Raw genomic sequence first — 14,168 nt, 5'->3', positions numbered from 1 at the left:
GGCTAGAGAACGACACAGACGCAAGGACCAGTTCAGTGTAAAAAATATGTCATGTTAAGACAAGTCAGAGAACCATACTCACTGTTTAGAGGATACTCCATGCTCCTAGCTCCTCTTGCTGACTCAGTCACTGATCCACCCTTAGATACCAGCTCAGATCCATAACTAGTGTCTGGTCTGCTGCCTCCACTCACTGTAACACAACAACAACAATAACAACAACAACAACAACAACAGATCAGAGGCTTTGCTGGCACACTGGAATCACTACAGTATATAATTTACTGTATATGTGAGTCAGAGAACCATACTCACTGCTTGGAGGATGATGTGGATTGCTGTTAGCTCTTCTTGGTGCCAGTGAAGGTTGACCCCCCACCTGCCTCTCAGGATAAAACACATCTCCACTGTTCACTGCCACCATCTCCTCTATCTTCTCCAGCAGCTCTGTGACCTGAGTGCCATCACCCCTGTTCTTATTGTTGAGGACATGATACCTGTTCCCACATTTCTCAACAAGCCACTGGAGGGCCTTCCCTTCACTCGCAATGTGCTGCTCAATGGTTGTGTCTCCCAGACTGTCCCCACAGGTGAACAGCACTATAGTGTGACTCCACACTCCCTCACTGAGAAGCTCCAGGTGTGCCTCTGCAGCATTTGCCTCTTCCTCTTTGAATGAAACATCCACCCGTATGACCAGGAGGAGAGTGTGAGGTCCTGGAGGACACAGAGACACGCTGCTTACAATCTCCTGTTTAACCAGCTCAGAGGTCTCCCCAGCAGGGTTATCCCTCCACCAGCCTGGAGTGTCGACCACAGTGACCTGCCTCCCTGCTACTTCTCCCTGTCTCTTCACACACTGAGCTGCCTTCCCCAGGTCAAACTCCTCTCTGCCCAGGATGGTGTTTCCTGATGAACTCTTCCCTGCTCTTCTGTACCCCAGCAGCACGATCCTCAGCTCTGAGAGATGGAGGGAGTCACCTGGCAGAGAGAGAAACAACACAGTATAATGAGCATCTCCCATTGACATGCTGTAAACAGGGTGTGTCTCCATTGATCCTTAGAACACCATTGATATTGGTGACTTGGGAGGGCATGCTAACATGCTACAAGCCATAATGGTTGATTGATTGTATTAAGAATAGAATTTGATGTAGCGTATTCAAGGACGTGTCTGTAAATTGGTGCTAGAGATCTTGCTTTATTCAGAGAGTACATCTTTGACACCAGAAAATGAACTGATTGGCCATCTCATCAATCATACACCATCTTAGCACAAGCCCATTGGTCAGCAGCCAAACTGACCAATGGGAGTGGTTCTATGTCACAGAGAACTCAGTATTCCAGCCACCATCACAGTGATCTGATATGGAAGTTTCCTTCATAACAGTTCAGTAATAATAATCTCACCTATGAATGATCTGTGGACCTCTCTCTGTTTCTTCACCTTTTCCTGCCTCTGTTTTGCTTTCTCTTCTTTGGGTTTTCTCCACACTTCTGTCTTCCTCACTATCGCTCTGTCTATCTCATAATGGCCTCCTCTGTTTCCTGCCACCATCTCCTCTATCTTCTCCAGCAGCTCTGTGACCTGAGTGCCGTCACCCCTGTTCTTATTGTTGAGGACATGATACCTGTTCCCACATTTCTCAACAAGCCACTGGAGGGCCTTCCCTTCACTCTCAATGTGCTGCTCAATGGTTGTGTCTCCCAGACAGTCCCCATATGTGAACAGCACTATAGTGTGACTCCACACTCCCTCACTGAGAAGCTCCAGGTGTGCCTCTATTGAACTTCTCATTTCCTCAGTGAATGAAAATTCCACCCGTATGACCAGGAGGAGAGTGTGAGGTCCTGGGGGACACAGAGACACACTGCTTACAATCTCCTGTTTAACCAGCTCAGAGGTATACTCTACAGGGACATCCATCAACCAGCCTGGAGTGTCGACCACAGTGACCTGCCTCCCTGCTACTTCTCCCTGTCTCTTCACACACTGAGCAGTTGTCCCCAGGTCAAACTCCTCTCTGCCCAGGATGGTGTTTCCTGATGAACTCTTCCCTGCTTCTCTGGACCCCAGCAGCACGATCCTCAGCTCTGAGAGATGGAGGGAGTCACCTGGCAGAGAGAGAGAGAGAGAAATAATGAATGTCAAGAAATAAGTAATTGTATTCTCCCCAGCTCACAACAAAGGTGTGTGTGTGTGTGTGTGTCTGTGTGTGTGTGTGTGTGTGTGTATGTTCCTATCTAAAATTGTGTTTGTGTACCTGACTGAACACCCATAACCACATACTGATGGTTAAATCTCTTGAAATGTTGAAATGGACTATCTATCTATCTATATACATGGACATGCTTATCTATCTATACACATGGACATGCTTATCTATCTATATACATGGACATGCTTATCTATCTATATACATGGACATGCTTATCTATCTATATACATGGACATGCTTATCTATCTATATACATGGACATGCTTATATATCTATATACATGGACATGCTTATCTATCTATATACATGGACATGCTTATCTATCTATATACATGGACATGCTTATCTATCTATATACATGGACATGCTTATCTATCTATCTACATGGACATGCTTATCCATCTATATACATGGACATGCTTATCTATCTATATACATGGACATGCTTATCTATCTATATACATGGACATGCTTATCTATCTATATACATTTAATTGGCATTTCACACATAACAGGGTTTTCTATCTTTGTCATGAACAGAAAAACACTTATAAAGCCAAAGTGTGTTAACTAGTATCACTGTAGTCGTATACTACATAGGGTTGTCATGGTAACCGTGCTACCACACCACCGCCATTGTTGCATTTTCCCCTGTTTTATAGTTTGTGACTTGCTCCATCATCAGTCACTTGAAGCCAAAACCAGATGTTGAATCTCAGCTTTCTTTTCTTGCCACATTCGTGTCTCAACTCCCAATCATGAGAGAGAAAAGGCCGGTTACAGTTGGAGCACTGAACACTGATGTGGAGGAATCTACTCTGAGGTTGAATCTGTTTCATATCGCATTCCACTCAAATGAAGAAGGTCTTATCTGTCTGACGTTAAGCAAATCACATAGCTGGCTGGCTGGCTGTATTCACAGTTCAGCTAATCAGTTTGTCAGCTTGATTTTAGCTAAACTGTGAGGCAAGACAGCCAGTTAGCTAGTCAGTGAGTTTACTGTTGCTACTGTAGGAGCTAGCAACTCATCTCAAACTGAAAGCTCTATCCACCTCATCATCTAAGGCATGGAAAGTATATTTACATCATGATTTTGCTGTTAAAACTAAGTGAAATGGAGAGAAAACATGTTGTTCTAGTGAAATCTTTAACAAATCTGTTTTTAAAAAGAGACAGAAATAAACTCACCCTTTAGTGATCTGAGGGTCTCTCTCTGTTCCTGCACCTTCTTCAGTCTCTGTTTCGCTCTCTCTCCCACTGCCCTCCTTTCCTGTTCTATCTTCTCCAGTGTCTCTCTGTCTATCTCATAATGGCCTCCTCTGTTTCCTGCCACCATCCCCTCTATCTTCTCCAGCAGCTCTGTGACCTGAGTGCCATCGCCCCTGTTCTCATTGTTGAAGACATGATACCTGTTCCCACATTTCTCAACAAGCCACTGGAGGGCCTTCCCTTCACTCTCAATGTGCTGCTCAATGGTTGTGTCTCCCAGACTGTCCCCACAGGTGAACAGCACTATAGTGTGACTCCACACTCCCTCACTGAGAAGTCTCAGGTGTCCCTCTATTGAACTTCGATCTTCCTCAGTGAATGAAACATCCCCTGGTATGACCAGGAGGAGAGTGTGAGGTCCTGGAGGACACAGAGACACACTGCTTACAATCTCCTGTTTAACCAGCTCAGAGGTAAACTCTACAGGGAGAACACTCAACCAGCCTGGAGTGTCGACCACAGTGACCTGCCTCCCTGCTACTTCTCCCTGTCTCTTCACACACTGAGCAGTTCTCCCCAGGTCAAACTCCTCTCTGCCCAGGATGGTGTTTCCTGATGAACTCTTCCCTGCAACCCTGTACCCCAGCAGCACGATCCTCAGCTCTGAGAGATGGAGGGAGTCACCTGGCAGAGAGAGAGAGAGAGAGAGAGAGAGAGAGAGAAAGAATGAATGTCAAGAAATAAGTAATTTTATTCTCCCCAGCTCACAACAAAGGTGTGTGTGTGTGTGTGTGTGTGTGTGTGTGTGTGTGTGTGTGTGTGTTCATATCTAAAATTGTGTTTGTGTACCGGACTGAACACCCATAACCACATAATGATGGTTAAATGTTGAAATGGACTATCTATCTATCTATATACCGTATTTTCCGGACTATAAGTCACATTTATTTAGAAATGTATTTCACAAAATTCAAGACCAAGAACAGACATTTCATCTGGAAAAGCAAGTTATTCAACTACACAATAGCACACAGAACAACAGGCTGAATAGAAGTCCGGTATGTTAACATAACACATTAACAGTTATTCAGCTACACAATAGCATAAAGAACATACCTGGGAGGCTGAATAGGCTAAATGAACATAACAAGCCAGCGAGTCCAACAAGCAAGTTACCAGTAAGCAAGTTCACCAAGCTCCCGTTTGCTTAGCTTCAACAAGCTAATGTTTCATTTCCTCAGTGGTATAGGAGGAGCATATAGTTGTCACAAGCCCAGAGCGGCCCAGAGCGCCCTCTGTCGGCTGTAGACGGTAATGTTTACTCCTTGGTTCATGTCAGTCAGTATGAAATTATATATATATTGATATATAAGTCGCAGGACCAGCCAAACTATGAAGAAAAGTGCGACTTATAGTCCGGAAAATACGGTACATGGACATGCTTATCTATCTATATACATGCTTATCTATGGACATGCTTATCTATCTATATACATGGACATGCTTATCTATCTATATACATGGACATGCTTATCTATCTATGTACATGGACATGCTTATCTATCTATATACATGGACATGCTTATCTATCTATATACATGGACATGCTTATCCATCTATATACATGGACATGCTTATCCATCTATATACATGGACATGCTTATCTATCTATATACATGGACATGCTTATCTATCTATATACATGGACATGCTTATCTATCTATATACATGGACATGCTTATCTATCTATATACATGGACATGCTTATCTATCTATATACATGAACATGCTTATCTATCTATATACATGGACATGCTTATCTATCTATATACATGGACATGCTTATCTATCTATATACATGGACATGCTTATCTATCTATATACATGAACATGCTTATCTATCTATATACATGGACATGCTTATCTATCTATATACATGGACATGCTTATCTATCTATATACATGGACATGCTTATCTATCTATATACATGGAGATGCTTATCTATCTATATACATGGACAGGCTTATCTATCTATATACATGGATATGCTTATCTATCTATATACATGGACATGCTTATCCATCTATATAAATGCACATGCTTATCTATCTATATACATGGACATGCTTATCTATCTATACACATGGACATGCTTATCTATCTATATACATGGACATGCTTATCTATCTATATACATGGACATGCTTATCTATCTATAGACATTTAATTGACATTTCACACATAACAGGGTTTTCTATCTTTGTCACGAACAGAAAAACACTTATAAAGCCAAAGTGTATTAACTAGCATCACTGTAGTCGTATACTACATAGGGTTGTCATGGTAACCGTGCTACCACACCACCGCCATTGTTGCGTTTTTCCCTGTTTTATAGTTGGTGACTTGCTCCATCATTTTCAGTCACTTGAAGCCAAAACCAGATGTTGAATCTCAGCTTTCTTTTCATGCCACATTCGTGTCTCAACTCCCAATCATGAGAGAGAAAAGGCCGGTTACAGTCGGAGCACTGAACACTGATGTGGAGGAATCTACTCTGAGGTTGAATCTGTTTCATATCGCATTCCACTCAAATGAAGAAGGCATTTTCTGTCTGACGTTAAGCAAATCACATAGCTGGCTGGCTGGCTGTATTCACAGTTCAGCTAATCAGTTTGTCAGCTTGATTTTAGCTAAACTGTGAGGCAAGACAGCCCTTTAGCTAGTCAGTGAGTTTACTGTTGCTACTGTAGGAGCTAGCAACTCCATCTCAAACTGAAAGCTCTATCCACCTCATCATCTAAGGCATGGAAATTATATTTACATCATGATTTTTCTTTTAAAACAAAGTGTAATGGAGAGAAAAAATTGTGTTCTAGTGAAATCTTTAACAAATCTGTTTTTAAAAAGATTGCAGTTTCTCAGAGACAGAAATAAACTCACCTGTTAGTGATCTGAGGGTCTCTCTCTGTTCCTGCACCTTCTTCAGTCTCTGTTTCGCTCTCTCTTCCACTGCCCTCCTTTCCTGTTCTATCTTCTCCAGTGTCTCTCTGTCTATCTCATAATGGCCTCCTCTGTTCACTGCCACCATCTCCTCTATCTTCTCCAGCAGCTCTGTGACCTGAGTGCCATCACCCCTGTTCTCATTGTTGAGGACATGATACCTGTTCCCACATTTCTCAACAAGCCACTGAAGGGCCTTCCCTTCTCTCTCAATGTGCTGCTCAATGGTTGTGTCTCCCAGACAGTCCCCACTGGTGAACAGCACTATAGTGTGACTCCACACTCCCTCACTGAGAAGTCTCAGGTGTTCCTCTATTGAACTTCTCCTTCTCTCAGTGAATGAAACATCCACCCGTATGACCAGGAGGAGAGTGTGAGGCCCTGGAGGACACAGAGACACACTGCTTACAATCTCCTGTTTAACCAGCTCAGGAGTCAGCTCTACAGGGTCCGTCCACAACCATCCTGGAGTGTCGACCACAGTGACCTGCCTCCCTGCTACTTCTCCCTGTCTCTTCACACACTGAGCAGTTCTCCCCAGGTCAAACTCCTCTCTGCCCAGGATGGTGTTTCCTGATGAACTCTTCCCTGCAGCCCTGTACCCCAGCAGCACGATCCTCAGCTCTGAGAGATGGAGGGAGTCACCTGGCAGAGAGAGAAAGAGAGAAATAATGAATGTCAAGAAATAAGTAATTTTATTCTCTCCAGCTCACAACAAAAGTGTGTGTGTGTGTGTGTGTGTGTGTGTGTGTGTGTGTATTCCTATCTAAAATTGTGTTTGTGTACCTGACTGAACACCCATAACCACATACTGATGGTTAAATCTCTTGACATTTGGAAATGGAATCTATCTATATACATGGACATGCTTATCTATCTATATACATGGACATGCTTATCTATCTATATACATGGACATGCTTATCTATCTATATACATGGACATGCTTATCTATCTATATACATGGACATGCTTATCTATCTATATACATGGACATGCTTATCTATCTATATACATGGACATGCTTATCTATCTATATACATGGACATGCTTATCTATCTATATACATGGATATGCTTATCTATCTATACACATGGACATGCTTATCTATCTATATACATGGACATGCTTATCTATCTATATACATGGACATGCTTATCTATCTATACACATGGACATGCTTATCTATCTATACACATGGACATGCTTATCTATCTATATACATGGACATGCTTATCTATCTATATACATGGACATGCTTATCTATCTATATACAATGGACATGCTTATCTATCTATATACATGGACATGCTTATCCATCTATATACATGGACATGCTTATCTATCTATATACATGGACATGCTTATCTATCTATATACATGGACATGCTTATCTATCTATATACATGGACATGCTTATCTATCTATATACATGGACATGCTTATCTATCTATACACATTTAATTGACATTTCACACATAACAGGGTTTTCTATCTTTGTCACGAACAGAAAAACACTTATAAAGCCAAAGTGTATTAACTAGCATCACTGTAGTCGTATACTACATAGGGTTGTCATGGTAACCGTGCTACCACACCACCGCCATTGTTGCGTTTTTCCCTGTTTTATAGTTTGTGACTTGCTCCATCATTTTCAGTCACTTGAAGCCAAAACCAGATGTTGAATCTCAGCTTTCTTTTCATGCCACATTCGTGTCTCAACTCCCAATCATGAGAGAGAAAAGGCCGGTTACAGTTGGAACACTGAACACTGATGTGGAGGAATCTACTCTGAGGTTGAATCTGTTTCATATCGCATTCCACTCAAATGAAGAAGGCATTTTCTGTCTGACGTTAAGCAAATCACATAGCTGGCTGGCTGGCTGTATTCACAGTTCAGCTAATCAGTTTGTCAGCTTGATTTTAGCTAAACTGTGAGGCAAGACAGCCCTTTAGCTAGTCAGTGAGTTTACTGTTGCTACTGTAGGAGCTAGCAACTCCATCTCAAACTGAAAGCTCTATCCACCTCATCATCTAAGGCATGGAAATTATATTTACATCATGATTTTTCTTTTAAAACAAAGTGTAATGGAGAGAAAAAATTGTGTTCTAGTGAAATCTTTAACAAATCTGTTTTTAAAAAGATTGCAGTTTCTCAGAGACAGAAATAAACTCACCTGTTAGTGATCTGAGGGTCTCTCTCTGTTCCTGCACCTTCTTCAGTCTCTGTTTCGCTCTCTCTTCCACTGCCCTCCTTTCCTGTTCTATCTTCTCCAGTGTCTCTCTGTCTATCTCATAATGGCCTCCTCTGTTTCCTGCCACCATCTCCTCTATCTTCTCCAGCAGCTCTGTGACCTGAGTGCCATCACCCCTGTTCTCATTGTTGAGGACATGATACCTGTTCCCACATTTCTCAACAAGCCACTGAAGGGCCTTCCCTTCTCTCTCAATGTGCTGCTCAATGGTTGTGTCTCCCAGACAGTCCCCACTGGTGAACAGCACTATAGTGTGACTCCACACTCCCTCACTGAGAAGTCTCAGGTGTTCCTCTATTGAACTTCTCCTTCTCTCAGTGAATGAAACATCCACCCGTATGACCAGGAGGAGAGTGTGAGGCCCTGGAGGACACAGAGACACACTGCTTACAATCTCCTGTTTAACCAGCTCAGGAGTCAGCTCTACAGGGTCCGTCCACAACCATCCTGGAGTGTCGACCACAGTGACCTGCCTCCCTGCTACTTCTCCCTGTCTCTTCACACACTGAGCAGTTCTGCCCAGGTCAAACTCCTCTCTGCCCAGGATGGTGTTTCCTGATGAACTCTTCCCTGCACACCTGGACCCCAGCAGCACGATCCTCAGCTCTGAGAGATGGAGGGAGTCACCTGGCAGAGAGAGAGAGAGAGAGAGAGAGAGAGAGAGAGAGAGAGAGAGAGAGAGAGAGAGAGAGAGAGAGAGAGAGAGAGAGAGAGAGAGAGAGAAAGAAATAATTAATGACTCAGGGTTCGACATTAACGCTGGTTTACTTGTCCGGAGCAAGTCAAACTTTCGCCGGGTTTGTTTGCGCGTGCTGCTGGATCCTGGATGTGTTTACCTGTGTGCAGGAAGAACAACAGACGGAGCAGGCGCCAGACCAGACTAGATGATCGTGAGTGAAGATATTATCAAAGTGTACGCGCCTGTCGATCACCCGTACACTTTGATAATATATAATTATTACAGTTGGTTCCCTCAATTAGCAAGTGTAAAGGTTTATCTGGGGTATGACTTGTCCAGGAGTGGGTCAGGACTGAGGAGGTTACCTGGATGATCACCTGAGGCCATTGTTGGATCGAGGCTCATTCAGGACGTCAGAGATCACTCCGCCCTCTGGCTGGGTGGTGACGTCAGAGATCACTCCGCCCTCTGGCTGGGTGGAGACGAGGCCTCCGCGCTGGACTGCCTCCAAAACACACACACGAACTGACACGGCCAAAAGATCATTATACTATAGATGAGAGATAGAATACAGGCCTACATGTGGTACATACTATTGTATTCAGGCACATAGGCTGTTGTGCATGTTTTTTGTTTGTTTGTTTGGTTTAAAAAAATAAAATTAATAAATAAATTAATAAATACAGATGTCGTGTGATGTTGTGCGTCCTACGCTGCTGGTTAAATTGTGTGACTGATCTACATCTCTTGTATTATAAACCACAGATCAGGAGGTAGGCTGAATACAAACAACTCAAACCCTTTCAGATGAGATATTATTGGCTTTGGTGACGTCGTGAAAACTCAATCTCGTCTTCTAACTCAGAAAATAAAGTGAAAGCTGCACCTTTTAACCCCTAAACAATAAACAAAACATAACTACATCCACCTTTCTGATAAGATAACTATTGAGCAAAACCAGCAGAAATACCTTTTTATACGTTCAGCAGATCGACGACAGCGAATACAGACGTTCAATGTAAAAGTGAAAGTGATACTAAATGTTGTTTTACACGAGGGGAGTAACTGAATGCCTGACTGAAGCAGAACCTGGATATTCCAGCAGGGGGCAGCAGAGATCAGAACCTGGATATTCCCGCAGGGGGCAGCAGAGATCGGTGAGACTCAACTGTAGCTTAGAGCCTCAGACAGACTGGTCTGTAGACTGTGGTGTCCAGTCTCTCTCTCTGTAGACTGTGATGTCCAGTCTCTCTCTCTGTAGACTGTGATGTCCAGTCTCTCTCTCTGTAGACTGTGATGTCCAGTCTCTCTGTAGACTGTGATGTCCAGTCTCTCTGTAGACTGTGATGTCCAGTCTCTCTCTCTGTAGACTGTGATGTCCAGTCTCTCTCTCTGTAGACTGTGGTGTCCAGTCTCTCTCTCTGTAGACTGTGATGTCCAGTCTCTCTCTCTGTAGACTGTGATGTCCAGTCTCTCTGTAGACTGTGGTGTCCAGTCTCTCTGTAGACTGTGATGTCCAGTCTCTCTCTCTGTAGACTGTGATGTCCAGTCTCTCTGTAGACTGTGATGTCCAGTCTCTCTCTCTGTAGACTGTGATGTCCAGTCTCTCTCTCTGTAGACTGTGATGTCCAGTCTCTCTCTCTCTGTAGACTGTGGTGTCCAGTCTCTCTGTAGACTGTCATGTCCAGTCTCTCTGTAGACTGTGGTGTCCAGTCTCTCTGTAGACTGTGATGTCCAGTCTCTCTGTAGACTGTGGTGTCCAGTCTCTCTGTAGACTGTGATGTCCAGTCTCTCTCTCTGTAGACTGTGATGTCCAGTCTCTCTGTAGACTGTGATGTCCAGTCTCTCTGTAGACTGTGATGTCCAGTCTCTCTCTCTGTAGACTGTGGTTTCCAGTCTCTCTCTCTGTAGACTGTGATGTCCAGTCTCTCTGTACACTGTGGTGTCCAGTCTCTCTCTCTCTAGACTGTGATGTTCAGTCTAATTAAGCAATATCACACTCGAGGTCGTGCTGTTATACTGAATATCAGCACGGCTGTGATTCGGTCGTAGGTACGAGGCCACAGGCCGAGTTTTTATACAACAGTTTTACAGCGCCATTTATTAGTTATATGCGACAACAGATTATGATTTGTATTTTTTTGTATTTTGTTTATTGTATGGCTCCACCAACATAAAATAGTTCCACAACTGAACTACAGCTGGACTGGTTGCCTAGTAACTTGAACACAAACATCCGCAGGCTAGCTACTTTGTATCGTGTACATTTATCTGTACGTTTCCATTTATTGTGCAACCAGTGAAATATGACTCGGTTGACAGTCGCTTTTGTGGCATTTGTGAATGTGTGAATGTGATTCAGACGAGTTGACATCAGATAGTACATTGCTCCATCCTGTTCTCGGTGGTCTGATGGTCTCCAGTAACTCTTCAGCTTTCAGACCTGCAAAACACATTCGTCCTCTTCTGATGACCATTTATGATTTAACTCAAATGTTATTTGGAAATATATCCATCTTTGTTTGAAACCAACACACTGATAGATAATCTGATAGATAACGACAGTTAATGTAGTCTAATTAACGGTCATTTAATAGAACACCTGTGTGGCGGAGTGATACATATAGTTAAAAGTCCCAGTGCTGTTATACTGTATATCGGCACTTATGGAATGCATCTTCTCCAATCGAATTACTTGAACTAACTGTTGTATAATGTAACGTAATACAATTCAACGACTGCCAGTGGCCCCTGGTCCGAGCATAGATGACTGTTTCTTATGATGAACAGATGATTCACTTACTTAGACAAATGTATTTGTTGTAAGTCGCTTTGGATAAAGGCACATTAAATACCAAACATGTAAATGTAAAGGCAAAAGATAAAAACGGAATAATCCTTTCAAATACATTGAACTATTTCTCTACACTATCTTTAAAAAAGTTTTCTGAAGGTGGAACTTTCCAATTTACCATTGTTACATGGTTGAACACAGGGGGCATTACCATGGTTACATGGTTGAAGACAGGGGGCGTTACCATGGTTACATGGTTGACCCTGATGTCGGAAGTTTTCCACATAAAAACAACAACAAATAAATAAAGTTGAAAATAAATAATTTCAGCAGCTTTACTCAAATAGGATGCAGCATTTAAGCCATGACTGACAGGTTTGACAAGGTCTGACTAATGATTGACAACAAGCCCAAAGTGTGCCAAGAAAACATTCCCCACACCTTCACACCTGGATGGATGAGAAGGTGTACAGGGGGGTATTCCATCAACGTCACTACAGGAAAATCCAGGCGTCCAAGTGTCATGAGACTTATATAAATAAGCCTAGATTGTCCTTTAGTGACGTTGATGGAACACCCCCCAGGTGTTCCTAATAAAGTGTTCAGTGAGTGTATTTATGCATTTGGCCTCCCTAATGTAGGGATGTTGGTGTTGACTAGTCAGACAGACCTTCCACAACGTGGACCGTGGTATTGTGTAACATAGATCTAGAGCCAAGAAGGTTGAGTGTGGCATATATAAATAATTAAATGATGATTATATAATGATTAAAGCTCTGAGCTGCAACATTTTCAGGAAAAGTGCTATACAAATAAAAGTTATTATTATTATAAAGTGTCAAATAAACAGGTTAGCTTGTATTTCTTGCAGACTGGGCCACACACTTACCCTAGCTGCTATCAAGGCCAAAGAACCACAGGCTAACTTTATCACACATCAATATAAACTGGGTAACATACTTCATTTGTCTGTCTGTAGAATCATCCTTCAACCACAACTGTTCATGTGTAACTCAGAGCTGCTGGGCCTCCAGGGTGGTTCTACTGTAGCCTCAGATCAGGACTAACCTATCACATCACTCCTTCTTCATTTCATTCCTCTGTTCGTCCTGCAGCTGCTGAGAGAAGGTATGAACAGTTTGAACATGGGGGGTATTACATCAACATCGCTAAAGGAAAAGCCAGGCTTATTTTGATAAAAAAGAGTCTGGTGAGAGTTATCAAAAATAAGCCTGGATCTTCCTTTAGAAGGAATGGAATACACCCCTGTTCTAGTTGTTGTTGTTGTTGTTTTGATTATTCTGCTTTTTCTCCTCAAACACAGTGTCCATCTTGTAGTGCAAGTTAGGGTAATTTCACCTGAGAGGAAAATAGTTGCACAGACTCATTTTGGCTGCCTTTTTTTTAATCAACGTAACCATGTAACATTTAAACATTGAACAATCATCATTTAAAATATAACATGATATTAGACAGACGTTACGATTTGGTTTCCTTTTGCATTTTAACCTTTCTGTTTGAAACAGCGAAGACCAACCCAACAGAATAGACAGTCACATGACACATGACAGGTGTGTCCACCATGTATGACCTGAGGTGACCTGTTCATGTGCTGTAGGTGTGTCCACCATGTATGATCTGAGGTGACCTGTTCATGTGCTGTACTGTAGGTGTGTCCACCATGTATGACCTGAGGTGACCTGTTCTTGTGCTCTAGGTGTGTCCACCATGTATGATGAATGAATGATCTTTATTGTCATTGCTATAGTACAGGTACCAAATAACACAATTTGGGAGGGGTGGCTCCCCTGGTGCTAGGAAACAAAAAAAACTAAACAAAAAAAAAGACGGGAAAGGAGCTGGTTTACATAAATAAAGGCTATGTACACTATCCACTATACTATACTGTACAGATAGACGACTAGGGTTGTCATATTGCACATAGTGTTATTGCACATTCATTTAAAGTGTCGCAGTTTGCAGGCTTGAAATGTACATATTTGTGCCTCAG

The 14,168-nt window shown here is 42.5% G+C and overlaps 1 protein-coding gene across 1 annotated transcript; it reads right to left on the bottom strand.

Moving 5' to 3' along the window:
* Window positions 1–409: 409 nt before the first annotated feature.
* LOC308165664 (GTPase IMAP family member 8-like) lies at window positions 410–10,358 on the bottom strand (the record flags this gene model as incomplete). Its single annotated transcript, XM_080539814.1, has 7 exons — window positions 10,334–10,358; window positions 9,729–9,888; window positions 8,607–9,311; window positions 6,370–7,074; window positions 3,408–4,112; window positions 1,411–2,115; window positions 410–981 (listed from the first exon to the last, which is right to left on the bottom strand). Coding segments are annotated over exons 2-7 (3,432 nt in total), but the record flags the coding sequence as incomplete, so codon positions are not given.
* Window positions 10,359–14,168: the final 3,810 nt, after the last annotated feature.

The sequence above is a fragment of the Nansenia antarctica genome (genome assembly GCF_963989245.1).
Source record: "Nansenia antarctica genome assembly, chromosome: 9".
Lineage (NCBI taxonomy): Eukaryota > Metazoa > Chordata > Actinopteri > Argentiniformes > Microstomatidae > Nansenia > Nansenia antarctica.
Note: the sequence above shows the minus strand (reverse complement) of the source record. Positions and strands in the feature narration are given on the sequence as shown.